Raw genomic sequence first — 23,965 nt, forward strand, 5'->3', positions numbered from 1 at the left:
GCTTTTAACACTATGAAGGAGGATTTTACAACTCAACAAGAACGTTCTCTTGACACACTAAATGTAAACATAACTTTATCTTGTCTGTAAGAAAACCTTTAATTCATGCAAATGTGATAAGTGAATGTTTTTTCGCACTCAATGTTTATGAGCAAATGTGTGTTGCATCCACTCAAGTTTTTACTTTTACTTTGTTTGCAGTCATACAGCATCTGACCTTCATGTAGCGTTCAGTCTGAGCGCTCCTTGTTAATGCATCCATGGTTCAGCACTACCTTCATGAATTAATCCAGCTTCTGTCCTTCCCGCAGGCGATGTTCTCATCGGTCTCATACATCAGATCGACATTTTAAACAATATTTCAACAAGTGGAGACCAACTACCAGCCCATTTGTTACAACGTTAAAAACTAAAGAAAAAACCTTGATGTGTCTGCAAAACAAATGTTAACTTGTGCACTGGTAGTCCGAGAAGAACACAATGAAAGGTGTGACTTTTACAGTGGAAACATCTGTAGTTAATTCCTCTTCATTTCACTGCCGATGAAATCTCCTTTTACAATTTTCATACTGCATCACATCTGTGGAAATAATCGTCCACTCACTTGTGAATAAAAAAACGTTTTGACCTCAACAATCATTTACATTTATTCACATACATCTGCACAAAATACAAATATAGATTTATTCACGTAGTCTCTCTGTAACATCATTATCTTGTGAGCATCTGTTTTCAGACTTAATATTTATTTTCCTTGTTATTTTCAACAGAAAATACAGAGAAAGCAGGAGTCTCTCCTTCCTCTATTTGGCAGCTTATTCTGACCTCTGCAAAAGTCTGGAGTCCCCAGTGCGTCGGCTCATCCTAAATCTCCCTCCCCCGACTCTAACATCTGATAAGGTCGCAGGAAAGCCAGTCTAATCCCTGCTGATCCAACCAAAGGTTTGATGGGAGGTAGAGGCCACCTGACTGGTAACAGGGAGCCGGCGAAAAGAAATATGGGCCGAAGTCACTGCAGCTGAGCGTCCGTGAAAAATTAGATTATGTGAAGAATCTACAAAACTTTTTAGTTTCTTTACCCTTTTGTCCAAAGAGTTTGTCACAGAATGGGTAAATTATGCCACTTTTTTGTACTGACCATATGCCCATGTGTCTCACATCATTTACTGTACATGGTCTGTTTCTCGGACTTCAAGATATCGAATGATTCAATATCTTTGAAAAAGATTGAAGTGTTTTCCAAGGCTAATTTCATGTGCTGGCAGTGTGGAGGAGGCTCTGAAGCTTTTATAGATTTCGTTCCATGAAACAAGCACTGGTTGGCTGATTCTTTTTAGGTTATAAAAAGCTGTTTTGTTGTAATAAAGAACTCAATAACTTGATTCAGCTGATCCAGACTCTGCTGATGAGGTATGGATCAGAAAATGTAAAAGTTTAGACTTTTATTTCTTGACAGTTTGGGGAACTCATGACCTTAAAATCCTGACTGGGAGGCACTTTGTCTTTGGCACTTTAAACCTCAAACCCATTGCTTTATGTCAGTGTGATGTAACCACAGAAGTCAAGGGTTTTATAAAGTCTGTGAATTTCAAAGGATAAACCTTGAAGGAGGCTTTTATTCACACACAGCTCTCGTCCCCGCCTCCATGACATTTGTCCAGCCTGAACTTCTCTGTTTCCTGCCCAGGTAAAGAGAAATCCTTCACCTCGCCACGAGGGTGAGCCACTCCGTTTCGTAACTTCTCGACGTCGCCCATTGAGAGCTGGGTGGAGTTGTAAGCCAGTGGCGGGATGGTGTTCACCAGTATGAGTTGAAGAGGCTTCTTCTCCGGCTGGTACTGGCAGCGGACGTAGCGCAGGAACGCCGCTCGGTATGTTTTATTAAACAGTGTGTAAACCAGCGGGTTGACCGCCGAGGACAAATATCCGACCCACACGAAAACGTTCAGCAGGCCTCCCATGAGTCCTGCGTCGCACACCTCCGGGTCACACACCACCACCAGAACGTTGGTGATGAAAAACGGGCTCCACATGACCACAAAGAGAAAAAACACCACCCCGAGGACCTTGGACGCCTTCTGCTCGTTGCTGATGGACTGCATTGTGCGGCGGCCAAAGAGCGAACCGGAGATGCTCCCGCGGCCGCCTCCAAGGCCACCGCTGCTTCCTCTGCCGCTGGTCTCGCGACTTATCGAACGTCTGAAGAGTTTCTCCGAGGAAAGCGAGTTTTGCGGTAAGAAGCTCAGGGTGAACGTCGTGCTCCATTTAGGCCGCGGGACCAGCTGGTCCAAGCAGAGGGTGGCTTCGTTCTGCAGCGCGTTGATGGTCAGGAAGTAAGTGACGACCATGATGGTGAGGGGCACGAAGAAGGCCACGAAGGAGCCGACCAGCACAAAGTTGTTATCTGTCAGCAGGCAGCTGCCATCTTTGAAGACCTTGGAGTGGTCTCTGAGTCCCAGAACAGGAATGGGCATGGAGATCCCTGCAGAGAGGACGGAAGCAGAACAGAGACGAGAAGAAAATTACAAACTTAGAACAATCTCTGTTTTAGCTGGTGAAGAATAAACGATGGAGGTACTTTCACATTGGTGCCAAATGACAAATTCAATAGCTAGACTCTGAACACAGGGCAGATAGAAAATAATGTTCATACTGGTAATCAGGGCTCGGTAAACAGACGTTCTGTCCGAAAGTAGTCCAACACGCCATGCTAAGCTGCAAAGCTTTTAAATATAGAGATGCAAGGTCTAAATTCCAATTGGAAGTCATTGGGAACAAAAGACTGGAGGACGAGCTGGAAACAAACAAGGTGGTTACAAAGACTGAATACACAGGAGAGGACGGGTAATGAGGGACAGGTGAAACTAATCAGGACAGGGATGGTAATACCACAGGAGGGAAACATACAAGGGCAGGACGTGAATCATCTAAAACTAGAAACAAAGGTGATACTACCAAAATGAAACTAATTAGAACTGAGAATCTTGAAACGAGGAAAACATAGCATTAAACAGGTGTGACAGGTACTCGTTATTCAAAGAATTATTTACGATGAATGTGTATTTATATTCAACATTGTTAATTTAAGTTGATCAGATATGATCAGATGTGTGTCGTTATATGTTTTATTTTCTTATTTTACTTTGTTGTCAAATTGTGGTCTTTGTCTTGGTGATCTGTGAAGTGTATATTGCACATATTGAGAAATCTTAATAAGATCATATCATTTAGATTATAAAAAGAAAGTAGCGACAACAATGTAAAATTCCTCAATTAAACGTAAAAGACCTGCTGAGAGAATAAATGTTCTAATGTTACCAAAGTACATATTGGACCCATGTTTTTACGAGCCACAAAATCTACCAGAAGCACATACATTTTCAACAGGAAGGCAATTAGATAAGAAGGGCATTAATAAAACATGAATAGGTTACAAATATGAAGACAAACAGTATAACCCCCTAAAGAAAATCAGTGATAACAGACCTTGATAATGCAGGAAAATGTATTTCATACATCAGAGTAAACGGCTCTAATTTGAATAATTTAACAGTTACAGTAATACTGTTCAGAAGTTCTTTGTAGCAGCATATAGAGAAAAAAGAAATTGATGATATTTATGCTTTTTATAATTGTGCATTAATCTCCTGCTATACGCCAAATACAGTATACAGTTATTCAGACACCACTAAGAGTCTACAGTCATGCCAGCAGCTGTGTGAGAGTGTATTTATGCACAGCGATGCTTTGAGTTAAAAGCTAACAACAGCAGGCTAACATGGTTAAAGAGACAAAGCCAACATGCTGATGTTTAGCAGGTATAATGTTTCACTAATTCTTAAACTAAAAAGTATATATATTTTCTTTACTTTATTTAACAACCATCTCAGCATGAACTGTTATTTTTCCATTCAAGTTCTTGAGTTCTTGTATTTCTTTCCAGTGGCTTGCAGCAGGTAACAGCAGACAGTGAAGGTACAGTCTGTCACATATCTCACCAGAGAACCACTGCTATTTGATTAGTCCCTGTTCACTTTTTAAATCTGTCACATTTTCCATTAAGTCTGGGGCTGAAGCTCTTTTTTTTTTCCCATTTGGCTGGGAGGAAAGTGCAGTTTGGCCTCCACCTCTCCGAGTCAACAGCCTCTCCTCTGTGGGTTGATGTGAGGTCTGACCGTCTCCGCCTCTCTCTGAGGTCAATACAGCAGCTCAACTTGTATCATTCTCTGTGCCAATCTTTCACCTACATTTCTTTTCACGGTTTTCTCAAAGGTGAAGTCCAGGAAATGGGGCCGCTCTTCTATCTTGAAGTCCCTGGTGAAATATGCTGCCTATTATTTAGTTACCTCAACCTAAATTCTTATTGTTGTGGTCTTTCTTCAGATTTTTCATAAACTGCCTCTGCAGTCACACTTTATTATAAAACTGATACAATTTAAATATGGCCAATAAAAGTTCTGCATTAGGGTATAATAGCTGTGCACACCCCGTATTAACAAGAACTGGGCATTCTTCCTAACGCTGTGTTCTCATATAACTCCTTGTAACAAATACAAGAAGTGAGAGAGAGCGATACAAATAAAGCAGAGGAGAGGAAGAGGAGGAGGAGGAGGAAGAGGAGGAAGAGGGCGAGAAGGGATTGGCCAGTAATGGTTACTGCCCGTCGGGAGCAGTAGGGTCAAAGACGGATAATTCTCATTAAGTCTGGATGGTTTGACAGTTAAAGCAGCTGGAGGGATTCAGTCGGAAGGTTTCCAGTTAACAAATGTTTATTTTACATTAACCTTACGCTTGTTTCATACTCTACATTGAGACTTCATGAGTACAGCGTGCTGATGAGTAAAAAAATAGTTTGAGTTTACAAGAATCCTGAAGCAAAAGCAGAAATGTCTTTTGCTGCAGCTTCTGTAATGGAATGTTATCCAGGCTAGCAGTTTCCACCTGTTTCCAGTCTTTATGCTAAGCTAAGCTAACTAACTACTAACTTGTTATTGACCTACTCATCAACCAAAATGTTTAAATATTCTTTAAATAACCAGTACACAACATCCTCGAAAAACAACAGACACTCAAACTGCATCAACAGCACGTTTAAGAAAAACGACGTGGCAAAACTTTTTGATTGACAGGTGATCTAAGCCCCGAAGTGATGAGAACCACCAGACCCTGAAGCTCAGGGGCAAACACTTTTCTGGCATCTGCTGTTATTGAAACCTCTCCGGTGATGATATTCAGGCTAAAAGTGGAAAGTCCCCGCAGGCTCCTCATTACAAAATGAGATTTAGAGGGTGAATACAGGCGGTCTGCTGTGAATATGAGAGTTTGTGTGTGTTTAAAAAGTCAGGTGATTCGTTTTCTGACTTATCCCGGTCATATATATTCAGCATTACAAATGTCTTTCCACGAGAGTTATGTACAAAGAGAGAGAAAATATCATAACTGTCTGCTTCATATCCAGCGGATCAAGTGTTATTTGTCGAGGTGACATCATTGATTGGAGATTCTGGATTCACTGTGTTCTTCAGATAACCCCCCCTTGAGCATCCATCACCCCAAACTTCTACAGAATCCACAAATCAAAAGCTACTTTTTGTCAGTTTTTTTCCTTCCCCCCGTTCTCCCTGATGGCAACCTTCTGCTCTAAATACATGAAATCAGAGACACAGGATGGTAGAGAAAAAGAAGAAAACTTGACAGAAGTGGGAGAGAAGATGAAAGTGAGAATAAAAACAGAGGGGAGGTGGGGGGGACTCTTTAGACACAAAGGAGCTGACGGGGGAGAGAGAGGAGATGGAGACTTTCAGGGTTTCATATCAAAATGCAACAAAGGAACTTAAGAGAAGAAAAAAACTCCAAAATCAATCTTTACTCAAAACTCTTTTCTGAGAAAACGGCTCTTTAGAGTGCTTTTTATTACACTTCAATCATGCTGTAAAAGCAGTATTTTATTTCAGTTGTCTGAACCTTGTGTAACTTTGAGCTGAGACATGTGATCATACAACATATATTAAGATTCAGAATGACTAATGCTTTCCAAGGATGTAATTATCTCTGATATCCATCATGAATAAACGTCCTTACCTCTGCTTATAAAACAGAAACATTCGATTTTTTTAAGTTTTCTTCAGTATCAAAGTAGTCGAGTTATAGTTGTCTGAACATCTATGTGTACACTGCGAACAAGAGCTGTGAATATCAAACTCTGCATACATTCAATGGTGACAATAGTTTGCTGCAGGATGATGTATTTTTGTAGGCCAAACCCTTGACAAAAAGCCAATGTGATCTTTTTTTCCAGTGGATTTTGGAATATAGCAGAAAATAAGCTTTGTAGCAAACAACGTTTAATATTTTTAAAACCTTAATACAATCCCTATAGGTAAAAAGCTATTGCTGGTTTATAGATTAACTACACAACAGTTATATTAGCGCGAGTATACACAACAAGGCTGTAAAGGCGGACTGGTCGTATGATGACGTGTTGTAGTCTCTTTAGCCACTTGTTAGCAACCGCCAAATTCACGGGTGGGGTATTTACCGAAGCATTTTATACAGAACAAAACATATAAATCTCTAACCACCGACCTTATTTCAGGCATTAAACCAAAAACCCATTCATGAAACCTCGACACGAAGGAACAGGAAGTGCAAAAAGGCTAACTGTTTTGGGGGTTTCAGGACTTAAACTTTCTGCACTCTATTTGACAAAATGTAAAGAAATAAAGGCTGAAAAAAAGTTGAAGCTCACAGTGTAGCTTACTGAATCCTTGGCAATATCCCCGAAAGCCGTATGGAAACTGTAGTTTCCAAACATAGAGAATGATTATCTACCAAATAGAAGTAAGATGAGTAATAGAACTATAGTTTACAGTGGCTTTTTTACACCTTTTCTCTGAAATCAAAGCTATGAGAGCGTGAGAGTGAACCAAAATGGCTAAAAAATTTGCTGAAACTCACTATAAAGCTCCTCAAAGTTCGTTTTACATCAAAACGTAATTCAGAGGAGAAAGACTTCAGTATTAAATGTGACTTCTAGAAGACAGGGATGCAATTTGTGACCAAAAACGATCATGTTGATAATAATATTACTTCAGTGTTTCATCCCATTCGATTCATAGTTGGTTGAGGCAACTTGCTTTCTGCTGTCGGGTTTCTTCTGTAACTTGTAATCTTATATCTGGTCAGAGAGTTTCATGAGAGTGTTATTCTGTTTGAACTCGTATCTGTCCGCTGAGGCCTGAAGGAAAATCCAACATTCTGCTCTGCCAGAGTTGCAGTAATTTTGGATGAAATGAAGAATGGTCAAAGGAGTGATTCAGCTGAAAGATCCAGTCCTGAGGTGAAAAACTGTTTATCCCAAAGCTACTGTACGGCTCAGACGGCTGCTGTGCACATAAAGATGTTTGTATAACTCTGAGGACCAACTACAATCACCCAAAGGTGTAATCCCCACTGGAACCCCTTCACTTATATAGTTCTGATAAAACTCACTCCCTCAGTTATAAGCATATGTGCAAATTGCAGATCTTAACGTGCAACAAGTGGTGTAACGAGTGCATTGCAGACATTTTTTGGGTTGTTTTCGCCTACATACAGTATGCCGCACGCAAGACTCCTCCACAGTTTTAGTTTTAAGTCTAAAGAACTTTGATGAATACCTTATCTTTTATTCTTAATCTGCAAGAAGGAGTATAAGTGAATTATTTTTACTTTTCTCATTCACTTAGGTCCAAGATTTCACCTTTGGAAGTGTGATTACTAACTTTAAGACACTGACTTCTGCAGGGGATCCTTTTGGATGAGAGTTATATAAGGAGCAAACATGACATCAGAAATACTCTTCTCTCATCCAACCACACATGCATCCTCACCTCGGTCATATGCAGCCTCTGCCATGCTGATACTTTTTGTTCCCTGGAGTTAATAGAGTTGGGCTTTGTTTGTTACTTTGGTTATATTTGTTTATTTCTAGTTATATTTGGTTTATTAGGTTGACCTCTGGCCACCAGCTTCATTTATCTGAAGCTGTCTCTGAGGTTGCTTGGGACTCGGCTGAGATGCGGCTTTGTGAACCAATCCCCTCCTCCTTCTGACACACACACCTACAAACAAACAAACACACACTGACACTTCACCCATACTCTCACGCTGACAGAGAGAGACACATTCACTCAAACGTCCAAGAACTTTTTCTGGGTCATAAGAAGGAGGGAATGAAAGAAGAAAAAAGCATTTAAACCTACAAAGAAACACAGACAATCTAGAGAGATGAGCAACAAATAAAAACACACCACAGACAAACACACACACAATGGCCTTCTTTCTTTGTGTAACGGTACTTGATGCCAGCCTCCAGCTCTGTGTTGTATCTGCCAGGCTGTGTGATTATTAGACTGTGGGGGTTCAGATCACAACAGCAGCTCTGGAAGGATTATAGCTTTAATTCCTGCTAAAAATGTGTTTACCCTCAGCACTGACAGACACTTTGAACACAATTGTTTTAGTAGTAGAGAACCGGTGCTGGTTCTTCTGTTGGCGTTGCTTTCAGTGTAAGTAAAAAGTTGGCAGCTTTCACTTCATCGCTTTCATATTAAATCCATCGAAGGTTGTTTACCGTCCTTTTACACACAACTGTAAATACGCCAACTGCACTTTCAGACACAAATGTCTTGAGGCTCCAGATTATGTTGGATAATTTGAGGAGAATGCCAATGTTTTTTAAATTCTTGCTCCCAACATTATCTGCATGGTGAAGGTCGGGGAAAGATTGTTGTTATTGCAAATAAATGATGGTTCATTGGGACACATGTTTATTCGATGTCTGAGAGTTAAGATCCTCATATTGATGCCACTCTCATGTCTGTGTGATGTATATGAAGCTACAGTCAGCAGCCAGCTAGCTTAGCTTAGCATAAAGACTGTAAACAGTGGGAAACAGCTAGCATGGCTCTGTCTAAAGGTAAGATAAATTAAGCTAAATATAGTAAAGAAAAAAACACAGTTACTCTCCAAAATGCAGTGGAGTAGAAGTATCATAAAGCATAAAATAGAAACTCCAATATTGTACTAGAGCGGTAGATGAGCAAATACTTTCCACCAATGGACATATTTTATGTCCTGCCAAATTTAAATGACACAATGTTATAGATAAAATGTTTTTCCACTTATTTGAATTATTTAATATATTAACCATCTGCGTGTGAGTCAGAAAAAGGCTGACAGATTGTGTGTGTGTGTGTGTGTGTGTGTGTGTGTATGTGTGTGTGTGTGTGTGCGCACAGTGATCTATATCCACAGACTAGTCCGTTAATCTCTCTTCTAATGTGTGTGTTGGTTGGTTTCCCTCCAGTTTCTGGATGAGACACTGTAACACTCCCACTGGGAAACACCGAGCTGTCTGTCTGCCTGCACACACACACACACACACACACACACACACACACACACACACACACACACACACACACACACACACACACACACACACACACACACACACACACGTCTGTTTTGGTTGCTGCTGCTAACACTTTTAAAGCAGCACATGCTGCAGTGCGTTGATTGATTTGAAACACCTCTGAGCTGCTGCATGCAGAGTTTGACTCTATTTCTTGACATTGGTGGAACAAGTACTCAGATGCTTCATTAAGTAGAAGTAGAAATACCACAGTCTAAAAACACTCCATTGTAAAAAGTCCTGATTTCAAAATGTAACTGAATCAGTATCAGCAAAATGTACTTAAAGTATCACACGTTTATTATAAAATATATAACATATCACAAATTAGTATTTTAATGTTGTAGTTCATTAATGTGAAAGTTTAGACAATTTTAATTTGTGTACTTTACTGCTTCATATCATATGTTTTGATCAAATATCTGTCTCGCAGTGTGGTATGACCTCATAAAACAGTGATTAGTCCTTGAGTGTACCAGCAGCCTGGGGAAGCTTGTTAGTTTCATGCTAAATTAAATGTAAGGATTTAACGAACCAGTCTGTTGAATTAAGGGGGGTGTGTATTGGCAGACATGTAATATAATATTCATAAATATGTTTGTATGGGTGTATAATCACGGTAGCTTAGAATGAGCCCTTCATATCTTTAAACACTTCCTCTAGAGAGGGGCTTTCTCTACACGGGAGCAGGGAGAGGGGATTTAAATTTAACTCAGGTTAAATTCTCAGCAGGAGTAAAAAATAAAAAAACAAGAATTAATCGCAGAGAGACGCAGATGTCTTCCTTCAGACTTCACCAAGCGGAAAAGTGAAAACAAGCCTCGCAGGAAATGGTTTGTAATGAATGTAGTTTGTGTCAAAAGACGTTTCCACACCAGTGAATCAGTATTTGTCGTCTTTGTGCCCAACAAGCAATGCTGGAAATTCATAACTTGTTGTTTACCCTGCAGAAGCAGATGGAGCCTCACATTTATACAGTTTCAGAAATGAACATGCTGAGTTACAGACTTAGTTTATTACTGTTTCTTGCATCCTTCCCTCTCTGTTTTCTCATCTCTTCCCATTGTTCACTTCCTCTCTCTTCCGTGTCCATCCCTTTCTTCCTCTTGATTTTTTCTTAAGTTGTTTCGCAGCAGTTGCAGTACAAAGTAGGAAAGAGTTTCAAATATGAAATAGAAATAAAGGCCAAAAGCATCAAAACACCCGAAAATAGGACAAAGGTTAAAGGTTATGAGGTAATCATATCTTAAGTTGCTTGTTGGATATAAATGCATATGAGAAGTGGCATATACAATACCAAATCTCAAGTACAGATTTGTGTATTTAAGTCAACATCTTCGATGACGTCCATTTTATTACATGTCCCATAATTTCCAGTAATTCAGAAAGTTATAATGATTATTATCCAAAAAGTATCTCGCTCAAAGCAATGTATTTAACCTTCTGTGAGACAACAGTGCCAACCATTTAGCATCCTGCTCCATCAACAACAACCAAAATGAGCTTTGGTTTTTCTATCTAGCTATTCTGACCCAGCTCGACAGGCAGCAGCCTCACAGGAGCAAAATCTAGCAGCAAACAACATCAGAAGATCTGAAGGAGAGAATTTTTTTTTTTGAGGCGTGTACCTCTACAGCAGCCCTGCACCTCAAGTCGTGCTGGAGAGAATAAACTCAAATAACAATGTATTTACAGTGTTGAACAACTCCATGATTATTCATGTGTCATGCTCTTCACATATTCAGGTTTTTTTTGTTGAATTCATGTTATGCAAACCAAATGTATTTGTTATGGTTAGCTAAAAATAGTAAAAGTTGTTATTTTAAAATAAGTCGGTTTTTTTTTTCCTTCATGGTCTCAAATTGCTGCTCAACTATGCGAAAAGTAAATAAAGTGCAGCAGGGAAGTGAAGTGACAGAAGGTGTGTGTGTGTGTGTGTGTGTGTGTGTGTGTGTGTGTGTGTGTGTGTGTGTGTGTGTGTGTGTGTGTGTGTGTGTGTGTGTGTGTGTGTGTGTGTGTGTGTGTGTGTGGTTAATGCAGGCTGTTTGGTATAGAAAAACGCTTTTGTGAAGAAACGCATGAACGTTTCAGTGTGGATTATGTAAAGACACACACACATCTATATTTGTGAGGCATCTCATTGACATTATGCATCCACTAGCCCCTTACCTTAGCCATCACAACTAAATGCCTGACACCCTAACCCTCATTCTAACCTCCCACTAGTTCTAACCTGAACTTCAAAACCAAATCTGAACCCTCAACAAGGCTTTAGAAGTGAAGACTGGCCAAAATTCCCTTAAATGTCCTCAATGTGCAGGTCTTAAACTCAAAATAGTCTTCACAAAGATACAAACCAACAAAGCACACACACACACACACACACACACACACACACACACACACACACACACACACACACACACACACACACACACACACACACACACAAACACACACATTACCAGCTTGCATGCATGTGTGCCAACGTGTGCATGAACACCCCCTCTATGTGTAAATCCTGATGTTGCGTCCAATCAGATCAGAGCGTAACCACGACTCATCGCAGGAACAGGCTTGACTGGACGCCAGCCACCACACTCCCACGAGGCAACATCAGCGCTCCTTTTCTCCTCCTCAACCTCCTCCTCACGACAAACCCGAGGAGGAAACCAAAGGCTGTGTGTGTGAATAAAAATGAAAAATGAACCCGTAATCTCATTGTGCTCGTGGGAGGCCACAGCGTATCGCTGGTGCGGAGGCCGGCCGTGAGTCCGCCTGAGGCCGCCATGCTGCCCGCCACGCTGACATCACATTATTAAACTCATCCTCCTGTCGACTCTGTGGAGCTCCAGCTCAGATGCAATTTTGTTTTTTTCATCTTTAGCCTCCAGGTATTTATATACACATGTTAAAAAATGCACAAAGAATCCGCCGTGAAAGTGTGTGGGAGAATCAAACAAAACGCTCACAGCGAGAGTTAAAGCTCAGCTCGAGAGAGAAGGAAATTACATGAACATGTCAGAGCAACCAGAGTTAGTCTGCTAGAATATAAAAATATAAAAATTAAACTAATTAGAAACCGTTCTAGTGAAGCCAAAAACGGAGAACATTACTCTGGAAATAAACTGAGAGCTACCGTGCGTGAGGAACACACTGCTTTATTTACCCATTATCTACAAACCGTCCTCTTCACTGCAGAGAGCTTTTACAAAGACAATGTTCAGTTTTTAGATTGATGTCTTACCTTCCAGGCAGCTTCTTAATGTAATTTCAGAGCACAGAACACTATTTCTTCATTCATATAATTGTGTCGTTATACAGTTGTGATCCGGAAAAGTTGTATTGATTTTACACATTCAGATCAGTTTACTCATTATGGTTAGCGCTTAGATATTTTACAAAGGAAAAGTAGAAATACTACAGTGTAGAAATACTCTGTCATAAGTTTTGCTTAAAAAATTGACTTAAAGTAAAATAAAGCATGAGTATTCATTGAAATAAAAGTAAAATGTCCCAATAATTATGTTATAGTATTGGATTATGATTGTTGATCACTTTAATGCTGCAGCTGTCGAAGATGCAGCTAAATTCAACAACTCCATTCACTGCTGGATGATCTTTAATTATTAATCATAATTTATTTTGTTGATTATATTTTGTATTAATAATCTGTTTAGTTAATAAGCTCAATAAATGTAGGGTAGTAACAAGACTAATAGTCTACAAAGAGCTAAGAGCCCACTTTGTCACATTTTTCTCTCATAAAACAGTGATTAGTTCAGCACCGTACCAGCAGCCTTTGGAATACTTTTTGTTTCAGTGGTTAGGGAGTAGAAATACAAGTCTTTATAGTATGTAAATGATGTTTATGTTGAACATTGAAAAGCTGATTAAGTGTTTAAGGTGTTTAAGGATTTAAGAAAAGGAAAACATGTTTCAACAGGCTGGTTGGTAAGGGTCTTTTTCTTTTGGTATTTTTGACCTTTGCATTCAAATTCTTTATTTGCACATAAAAATAGGTGGATGGAAACTTAATAAATAGATTTATGTGGATGATATAGGAAAATATCATTGTGCTGTATCAACTTAAGCATGTTTTTCTCTGCTCATAAATCTGTGAAGCGTCAACTTGTGGACTGTAACACAGTAAACAAAGGTATGTTATTATTTTAAGAGTAACTACTTAGTCTTTGTCTTTGTCATATGCTTTTCCAAAAACACAGCTTGACAGCTCCAAACATTCTCTGGGGTTATAGCGTCCGTCGAAACATAACTTTTATCAAAATACTAAAAGTCGACTGTTTCTCTTCATACACTGATCGCAGTTATCCCCACATGCATGAATGAAGGGATGAGTTTTCAGACTGATGTTGCATCATCAAAACAAACTGTTATGTCTCTGAGTAATTTCTTTCAGAAGGTTTTTTTTTTCCTGTCAGAGACGAAACAGAAATTGTGACACTTACAAAGCAAGAAAAAGAAATATAAAGAGAAATAATCAAACTGAGGAAAATGATCTGTCACTAAAAAAAAAGAATCAACTTGTCCTGCGTATACAAAAGACAAAATACCAAGGCATGAAATCAGAACAAAGGATTAAAGGTTGCATGTTTGCAGCATTACCTACGAGTGTTCACAGAGTCCACAGAGCTGCTGCTTTACCGCAAACATATCTAATGTAAATATAAAGTATGTACATACAACCATTGACTCTTGTGTATCATAAGTAGCTATCCCTACCAACTTATACATCTTATACATCACTTGTTCTCACTCCCAAGTCTTCAAAAACGGCAGCTTTGTCAGTGGTGCAAAGCTTCAAACTACGACGCTGTACGTGGCCGTAGTTATGGCGGGAGTAATGTAGGAAGTCAGGTGACGTAGTATATAAAGAGAGAAAGGGAGGAGGTTGGGGCGATGGTTTGGTAAAAAAAGATAGGACTTTCACCCAGGAGACCCATGTTTGTGTCCTGCATGAAACCAAAAGATGTTGTAGAAACATTGACCCATTTTAACTTACGTACTTAATGTAATGTAACATTAAGTTGCATATATAACTTAAGGTAACCTTTCACACTTAACGTTATGTAACATACGTAACTTGCATTGCTTACATAACGTACTTAACTACAAAACATGCATTCTCGTTTTAACACAAACCACATTTCCCTAAACCTGACCAAGGTTTATTTTTAAAAGTGCATGAAACTATCGCGTGCCTCTAGAGGGGTGAGTAGAGCATCGTAGTTTACGTCCACATCTTGGCAGCGCTACATCAAATAGCCTTGTTCCATTTCCTAGGATGCTTTTTTCATTGGCCTGCTAAATATGTCAGTTAACAATGACTTCACCAAGGTTATATGTTATTTCCAGATCTGTCAAAAATTCTGCCTACCTGAGGTGTTGCTCAGGGAATGGAATACACACAGCCACATATGCAGGATGTGGAAATAACCAGCCTGATCAAGTCACTCGGGTCAAATAACATGTGAATTAACAACGTAACATAATTTGATATAAATTCAAGGTTTAATCACTGCATGAAGGAAAATGGCTGATATCAGTCATATACATCCATACTTTTAGAAAAGTCATCGTTGTAATTAAAACTTGAATGTTGAGGTGCCAATGAAAACACACAGGAAGACAACGAGGGAGCAGGTTTTACTAAATTCTAACACAAAACTGTGGCAGCTTTCAAAGTTTGAAAACGTGGAGGATCAGCACAGTTTTTTATTATTCATCCCAAGGGGTGACATAAATGCCTGAACCACATATCATCTCGATCCGTCCAATGGATGTTTATGTATTTAAGATGAAACAGACCTTTATTTATCCTGAGGGAAATTTGCAGCAGTTGCAGTAAAATAGGAAAGACTGCAAATACAATATAAATATCAATAAAGTGGAAATTGAAAATATAAACAATTTTATAACTTAAACATATAAATTTGAATCTTGACCTGAGAATAACCTGTTTACTTAAAGTAAATATCATTCAACCACGTCAGTCTTGTTTTTGTGTCATTTTCACCCCCGTAGTAGGAAGTTATTTCTGCAGAGCTGAACAACACAGTAAAACAATGAAACGTATCTCCAGATCTCAGACACAAATTACACTGCATTCATTAATCTGGAACGTAAATGACAGGGCGAAACCCAGCTATCGTGCCTTGGATCTGGACGAGGAAGGAAGGCTAAATTAGCTATCTGCAGCTCCAGCATGGCTCGGTCATTAGCACACAGTGCAGAATGACAGCGCTAATGAAGTGGAGGCAAACAGGAAGCAAATGCAGACCTCTGGAGCTCAGGGGCATTAAGGCGAGGCTGACAGCTCACTACATATGAATCAATGCCTTTGTTTTTTGGTCAATAAAGTTTGGAGAAAACACAATAAGTGTAAGGAGGGTTAATTGGTTTAATGAAAAAAGGAAGTGCAGGAGAGTTGTTTTCTTCAGTTTGATTCGTCAAGCTCTAACTTCCCCCACCTCACTGACCTCGATCCTCAATAAAGTATTCATTGAATACTTTAGCCAAATCTGCTGGATCTTGCAACAGGTTACCATTGTCTTTTAGTTCTAAGATTCTTATAAAGAAATTTGCTTTGCTTTCCTCATCTCTTTAGTGGACTTAGCGTTTTATTCACCCACCTGCTCCACCTGCCCCTCTTTAACTGTGAACAATGTGAGGAACTTAATCACACCATTCTGTCTTTGAGGTTGTTTAATTGGAGTTATTGTAACGGCCATATCGACAGACTGCAGTGGATTCATTATAATCCCACATTTAGTTGTTACAATGTTCATTTGTTGGAATCAGCTCTAATTGCACCACGCAGCTATCAGAGGAGGACGGATCTCCTCCACCATTTTTGCTGTTGACCAATTTAGATGTACATGTATTGGGAAATACAAATAACCCTGACTAGTTTACAAATACATTTCTTGTTCTTTAAATCCGGTTTAAGCTGAATTAGATCATAAAATCAAACCGCACGACTCAGGCTTGATTATATTTCTGCAAAGATGCATGTAAACAAATGTGGAGACCAATGTGGAGAAAGGTGTTATGGGTAACCATAAGGACACACACACGCCTTTTTTGTTTTACACTGACAACAAATATTAACCAATGCATTCATCCACTCTCATAAATCACTGAAACTGGCTTTCACATTATATTTACTATTATTACTTATTTTAAATTTCAGTTATTGACCCTTAAAGTCCATCTTCGTTTTGCAACTTTTATTAACTGAGGTTACAGAACGTCTTTTTTACTCTCTCTTAAAGCGACAGTGATCTCTTCTAAAGGGTCAGTACAAAACTCTTCTTCCATTCACAGTAAATAAACAGGTATGTAATGTTTTTTAAACCATTGAAATAACAAAAATATGAATTAACTTAAACACACAAAAGAAACCTTTTGAAGATAAAACAAATTCTCAGATTTGTCCTGTTTGCAAAAGTATGAATCCATGAAAAAGAGATTCCATATTCTTGATACTCTCGTAAAAGTCAAACATGACATAACACCATTTAACTCAAAACTATTGCACGGACTTTGTGACACTAGTGTAGCAACATTAAGGCTACAAACAACCCACAATGCAACGTAAGGTAACACAACTCTACTGTTTTGTAATTTTCAGAAGAAAATATCATCTTGTATTTGGGACAATATGATGCATTTTATCATTGTGAGTGTAGCAGCACATTAAAATAACCTTCCTGAACTACCTCATAGGCTTTTCACCATTAATTTGCTTATAGATAATGACATGTTCATTATTTCTTCTTTCGACCAGTCTGAACTGAGCTGCTGCAGAACGGACGGTGAGATGATGGAGCAACATTAATGGAAACTATCATAATAAAGTAACCTGAGTGTAATTTCTTTATGAGGATGAGGCCATAAAAAGCATGTCAATGGCAGATATTTATAAATAGGCCGCTGACGTTTGCATGAAATTAAAGAAGGAAATAAAGGAACAGCATTAATGTGTTGTTGTCTTCTCCAGCGCCCTTTACTCCCACCATCAGAAGACTATTCAGCAGGACCATGTCTTTCATGATGATGCTTTTGTGCAGACAAATGATTTGTTATTTGCCAAAAAAGTGATGTAACACTTTAGTCCCTGACTATTTTCCCATTTATCTGTGTATTTCCAACAGCCTGAAGGACAGAAAATATTCTCCTGATGTGGATGAATAAAACTAAAATGACAGTAGCTTGTTTTTGACAGTTCCTTCAGTTCATGATGAAGTATTGATCATGTCCAAAACACGTATCTAATCGTTGCAGTTTTTCTAAAAATAAACAATAAATCTTTATATCTCAGCAAACACTCTCTCTTGTCGTGCAGGATCTCCCTCTTGCTGTACTTTGTTAAACCGTTGCTAAATCAAAAAAAGGACAATCTTACCTTTTCACACAGAATTTCATTTAAAATTTTGGAAAATGCTCCTATTCACTTTCTTACAGAACATTAGATTGCAAGTTTGATGCCACTCTCAAATTTGTGGCGCAAATATGGAGTTATCTTAGCACAAAGACTGCAAATAGCTAGCCTGGCTCTGTCAAGATGTAACAAAATCATCCTACCAGCCCTTCTGAAGCTCACTGATGAACATGTTGTATATCTTGTGTGTTTCAATAGTACAAAAACCAAAGTGTAAAAATGACACGCTGTGGTTTTAGCTGGGAGTTATGTGCCGGAATATTTATTTGCTTGGACCGGTAACTACCTTAGGGAGTCAATGGGAAGTAATGCTCGGTAACTACTGTTGGTTATCTATCATCTCTTTGTGGTCATTTTGTGTCTCTGAACTCATTTAGATAAGATAAGATAATCCTTTATTAGTCCCGCAGCGGGGAAATTTGCAATTAATGTTTCTTTGCAGTTGTTTTGTAGTCGTTTGGCACGTCTGCATTTATTTAATGTCTCTTTGTAGTCGTTTTGTAGCTGATTTGTGTCTCTCTGTAGTCGTCTTGTGTTTCTTTGATGTTGTTTTGTAGTTAAAGTCTATAGACGCTATCTGATATGATCATAAATATTACAACACATTATACAAAATATAATATGAAACCATCAAAGAAAGCCTGAGATGCAGGCTCTTTTTCTTTCTTTTTCTATTCTGTTGATCTGAATTTAATTGCTTTACTAGTCCTTCAGTAGTTTAATGAGATGTAACTGTAGCTTCAGTATGCAGGAAGGAAAGAATGAGCAAAAACAATGATTGGTATATTTTTCTTTGGCATATATGCAATATTAAAACAAAAATAAATTAAGAACAAATAATGTTTACAGTTACTTTAAACTGGCTCTTGTCCAGGACCTCCTCTGGCCCTTTGTGCTGCTCGTCTTTAATCTTCTAACATCAGGATAACTCAGTTTTGACAGTAAATCATTAACAGCACAAAAGTCAGGCTGTAATTCTCCTGCAATCCATTCATTAGATACAATCTAAGGGCCTGTTTTTCTTTTTGCAGCTAGCTAACTGAAAAGTAAACGCTACATTTTCAAACTTTTCTTCTCTTTCCTCCTTCTTTGTGTTAATAATGGCCTCGCAGAGCTAATGTGCACTCTGCTGCTCTTTCCTCCTACGACCTCCATTGTCTGCAGCCCCATCATTACATTTCCAGCAAATCTATAGCGCCATTGACCTGAGCAGCTGGATACCAGCCAGAACGGCAGAAGCTAAACACCAGAACCTGATTGTTCCCTCATCTCCATAAAAATTATATGGAGTCATAAACGTCACTTTTATCTTGAAGAGGGCAAAATTGCATTTAATGCGACTGCCCTCCTACTCTCATTGTGAGTGGCTTTGCCCTCTCTCTGCTCTTCTCACCGTTTTTTAACTGTGGCCTCTCCACAAAAAATAATTCACTTTATCCAAAGCATTTCTGAGCAATTTTGTCCATCTGCAAAGAGGAGAGCGCGACAATGAACAAGGACGTACATGTCAGAGATGGACAGTTTCGTCCTTGACCATGAAACACAAGCATTACTGTTATTTTTTTAGCCTTGGTTTGGCGAATTCACAATATGTGCTAAATGTTGTCTTGGTATTGTGTTCAGGGATGTGTGGTACATTACTACTGCTGTACCATCTCAAACACCCAAACTTCCTCTCAGCTCATTGTCCTTTTTGTCCTTTCCTAACTTCTTTTAACTAAATCCTTATATTTTTTCAATAAATTTAAATAAGCTTACTCCAGAATATTTCTAACTTTTCCCTTCAGGTACAAGTACATCTAGTTGGGTATCACAGATGTATACTTAAAAGGTGGATCCTTTTTTTTTTTATATCAAGTTTTATATCAATCTTAAGACTTCCCGGAGGAGTTTCTTCTGTATTCAAATCCGAACTTTTAAATTTGGCACATTATACATACAACCCCACAAAAAAAAATCAAACAAACACTTTCAGTTATTCCCAAACTCAGCAGAGCTTTTTTTTGACTCAGCTGGTCCTAGATTTCTCATTATATATTAAAACTTAACTAACGTACAAGCTAATTTTTGATATGGTAGTGATGTGAGCTGGTCAGCTCTAAAGCTAAGAAGCTAAAATAACTATATTTTCTTGAATATAAGATTATTATGAATGGTCTTCTCTTTACCAACAGTTTTTTTCTGGAAAAGTATTTTTTGATGATATATAGCTTTGCATTCAGTGTGAATTATTTTCTTAGTGGCAACAAAACACATTATCCAAGCCATCAGAAACTCACAAAGGTTAAAAAAACTAACTAACTCTAAAATACACATTATAAACCAACTCGAGGGAACTTGGTGAACTGGGAAAATGAATGCTTCAAACAACCCATAATGCGACACTCTCATAAGGAGCTGTTGTGTCACTTTCACCATTTTAAATCTATGATGAAATCAATCTATGAATCTATGATGCAATTCTCTCTTTCTCAAACATGATACGAGCCTCCTCTTTCAAACACAACTATCAGAAGACAACACTTCTCTTTTGATGTTATAACACAGCCTCAACAGCCATTAAAATAGCACCTTAATGTTTGAATATCAAGCTATATTTAAAAACTTTAAGTAGATTTAAGGCAAATATCAAAGCTTAAACACAACATAGACCACATGACACAAACAGAAACAGCTATTGTCTTCTTCTGGTTCATCGTGTAAAAACCTGAGTGTGTCCTTACCCACTGAAATCGTCCACACTGCCATGATCTTGATGCGGGCCTTGGTGTGGGAGTTGAAGCGGCTGTGGTGGATCGGGTTGCGTATGCCGATGTATCGATCCAGAGAGATGGCGCAGAGGTGCATAATGGAGGCCGTGGAGAACAGGACGTCCAGGTAGATCCAGATGGGACAAAGCTCGGAGGGCAGCGGCCACCCATAATCTGCAGAGGAAAAGCAAGAGATAATAAATGGAAAGATAAAGCCGAAGAGGGAAGAAGTAAGATAAAATTAGTGTCATGGTTCTGATCAACCCTTTAATGAGGGGGGCATAAAAGGTTGACAGGGGAATTCAAAAAAGTTTCAGTTTGGCTTGGCTGAGATGGAAAAGTTGGTATATCGAAAAAAAGTGCTAACCTCAACACAATTACAAATACATTCAAATTATGACAATTATTAAAACGAAAACCAGTTAACCTTAACATTTGTGAAGTTGCAACATGAGATGTTTTCACATGAAACAAATTACTTAAATTATCAAAAAAGTTGCCAATTAATTTTATGTAAGTCGACTACGTGATTACTCACATAAGATCCGTATGTTTTGTTTGCAAAAATCTTAATCTGTAAATAAACTAAAGCTGTCAGATAAATGAAGTGGAGTAGAAGTAGAAAGTAGCGTGAAAAGAATAAGCTAAATGTACATAGTTATCTTCCACAACTGGAAAAGTCAGTGTGAACGCAAAAAACATACTAGAATTATCAGCCCGCTTCAAAAAAAAAATCTAGTTACTTCCTGTCTGACCATAGTGGTGCTTTTATGGACTCATTGCCGGTCTGTGGCCTCTAAAAAGCTAAAGAAACAGTGACCACGCAGTGATAAATGGAGTGAGTCATACAGATGGAACATGGCCGAAGGCCTCAACACCTGAGCAACCACCTGAGATTCATGCACACTGTCTGAGGCTGACACTACACATGCACATCACATGTTACCTTCACATATCACACACACACACACCAGCAGTGTCCCATATGGCCTATCTCTATATTTAGCCCAGTAAATTGTACTTAAAACCACTCAGCTGCAGATGGAAGTGACATTATACAATATTTGGAATGAAGGAAGATTCTTTACATCAAAATCAGGCCATTACTTTATAGAGGCCATTTCAAGCAGGGCAGTTAAAAGACGCAGAGCATACAATCAGATGGATGTTAATACTCACTAGGCTACAAAGCAGAAAAATAAATGTTGGACTGATGGATGTATTAAAAATCTTTAGGTGTTTCTCTCTAGAGGGAAGAGGGTTGATCCTGCCATGGAAAGATAACAAAGGCTTATCCTCTATAAGGGCCATTTTAGGAGTCTTCATTTTCCTGTTTTCGACCGTTGGTGCTGCCAGATGTAAAGTGGAAAAGTCACAAAAGACATTAGGAGTCTCCACTGGAGCAAACAGGTTACAAGAACAGGTTGCAACATAAAGTCAAAGCGGCCATTAAACAACCGTCAATGGTGTTTAACTGCCGGATCTGTCTGACACTTTCGATATATATTTCGAGCTATAGCGTCTTGTTTATCCTCTGTATGAAGGGATGAAAAAAAAAACCAAAAAATATTTTTTTACCACTTGGTGTGTTCACATTATGTATTGAATCATGTTTTATGTATCTTTGTCTGTGTGGCAATGACAAATGTCCCCTTTAGGTCATTAAAGTTAAATACAAGCATCGCTCTGAGAGTCGTCGCTATTCATGCTAGCTTAAAAAAAGAGTCTGATGCAATAGTTATGTTCAATGCGTCCATCTGTCTCTGTCCCCACATAACTACCCAACAATCAGCATCATCACATACTAAGTTACAGAGCTTCCACAGAAATGTTTGCTCTGACCTGACCTCCACCGCTTCAGTTTCATCTCCAGAAAATGTCCTCTCAAATGTCAAGAAAAAGGACCTGGAAAACCTTTTCTACATCACCTCTACTACTGCCCCCTTTTCTTGTCTTATAACCTAATAGATGAGGATGAATGAAACCATCCATCCTGGTCCGGGTCACGGTGGCAACGTGTGTCGTGTCAAAGAGAAGCCTCTTCCACACGAAGGTGCAGCAGCTCTTCTCTGAGCTCCCTCCGGATGTCTGAGCTCCTCATATTATCTCTGAGGCTGAGCTCCGCCACCCTGCAGAGGAAACTCATTTCTGCCGCCTCTATCTGCCATCTCATTCTTTTGAAAGCTCATGGGCTTTGGGAATAAGAAACCCATCTTTATTTCTCTTTAAAAATAAAAGACAGGGCATCTACATCGTGATCAGAGTCAGGATGAGGCATTTACTCCTCCTCCTCCTCTTGATTCTCTGTGGTTACCTCCATGCGACAGGTGAGGGACAACCTGATCGAGGCTTTTTTTGTTATTCAGGAGATGACTCATCCATGTTGATCCATGCCACCTCCAAACCCTCGTCCTCCTCACCATCGCTCCTCTGATTTTCTCTTTCCTTTCAGCTTTCCATTTTATCGTCCTCGTCCTTATGCACTCAAATGGTGTTTGTCCTCCGTCTCTATCACCTGGTTTTATGAATCACTCTCGCATTCAGACGCATTCAGTCCCAAACAGCCTTGCTTCTTCTCTTTCTTTTTGCCCTCTACTTCTCCTGACTTAAAGTTCCTATTCAGTCTGTGTTTGGTGTTTTTTTACCAAAAAAAAAAACTTTTTGCCTGTTCGTAATCTCTCAACTTCAGGTGGAAAACTTCTGGTTGTTTACATGCAGTTTTGAAGCAAATGCTTATTTAAAAACACATACAAGCAAACTATTTTCAACACAAGTACAAGTGTAAATGTTGACCTGCTCATCCCCTGTGCACCATAAACATTTGCGCCACCTTTCATAGCAATCCATCTAATACATTTTGCTCTGGACAGGAAGGAAACAAGTTTCTAGACTTCATTCTTTTGCAGATGTTTTCAAAAGACAAAAAGTTAATTATCACATCGACAGACGTATTCAGACACTCTGAAATTAGCCCAGGTGTCTCAAATTTCTCTGGATCGTCGCTGAGGTGTCTTTACACCTTGATAGGAGTCCCCCTGTGGTCAATCTAATCACTTGGAAGTGACTGGGAAAGAAGCATGTGTGTAAATGAAAAGGTCTCACAGCTGACATATCAGAGGAAGCCTGAGCCATGAGGTCAGAAGGAGCTACCTGCAGAGCGCAGAGAGACATGATTATTTGGAGGCACAGATCTGGGGAAGGCTACAAAACTAATCTGCTGCTCCCAAGAGCACAGAGGCCTCATAATTATAAGATACAGTGTAAAGGGACAGCGTTTTAAATTGCTTTTGTTAG

The 23,965-nt window shown here is 39.0% G+C and overlaps 1 protein-coding gene across 1 annotated transcript in view; it reads right to left on the bottom strand.

Annotated features, from left to right (window-relative positions):
* Nucleotides 1-1,619: 1,619 nt before the first annotated feature.
* Nucleotides 1,620-23,965, bottom strand: part of LOC129104980 (5-hydroxytryptamine receptor 2A-like) — a 44,925-nt gene continuing 22,579 nt past the window's right edge. Inside the window, exons 2-3 of the mRNA XM_054615842.1 lie at nucleotides 20,645-20,845; nucleotides 1,620-2,482 (exon numbers count right to left, since the gene is read on the bottom strand). Coding sequence (XP_054471817.1) covers nucleotides 1,620-2,482; nucleotides 20,645-20,845 — 1,064 coding nt within the window. The remainder of the gene's footprint in view (nucleotides 2,483-20,644; nucleotides 20,846-23,965) is intronic.

This window comes from Anoplopoma fimbria, chromosome 16, assembly GCF_027596085.1.
Source record: "Anoplopoma fimbria isolate UVic2021 breed Golden Eagle Sablefish chromosome 16, Afim_UVic_2022, whole genome shotgun sequence".
Lineage (NCBI taxonomy): Eukaryota > Metazoa > Chordata > Actinopteri > Perciformes > Anoplopomatidae > Anoplopoma > Anoplopoma fimbria.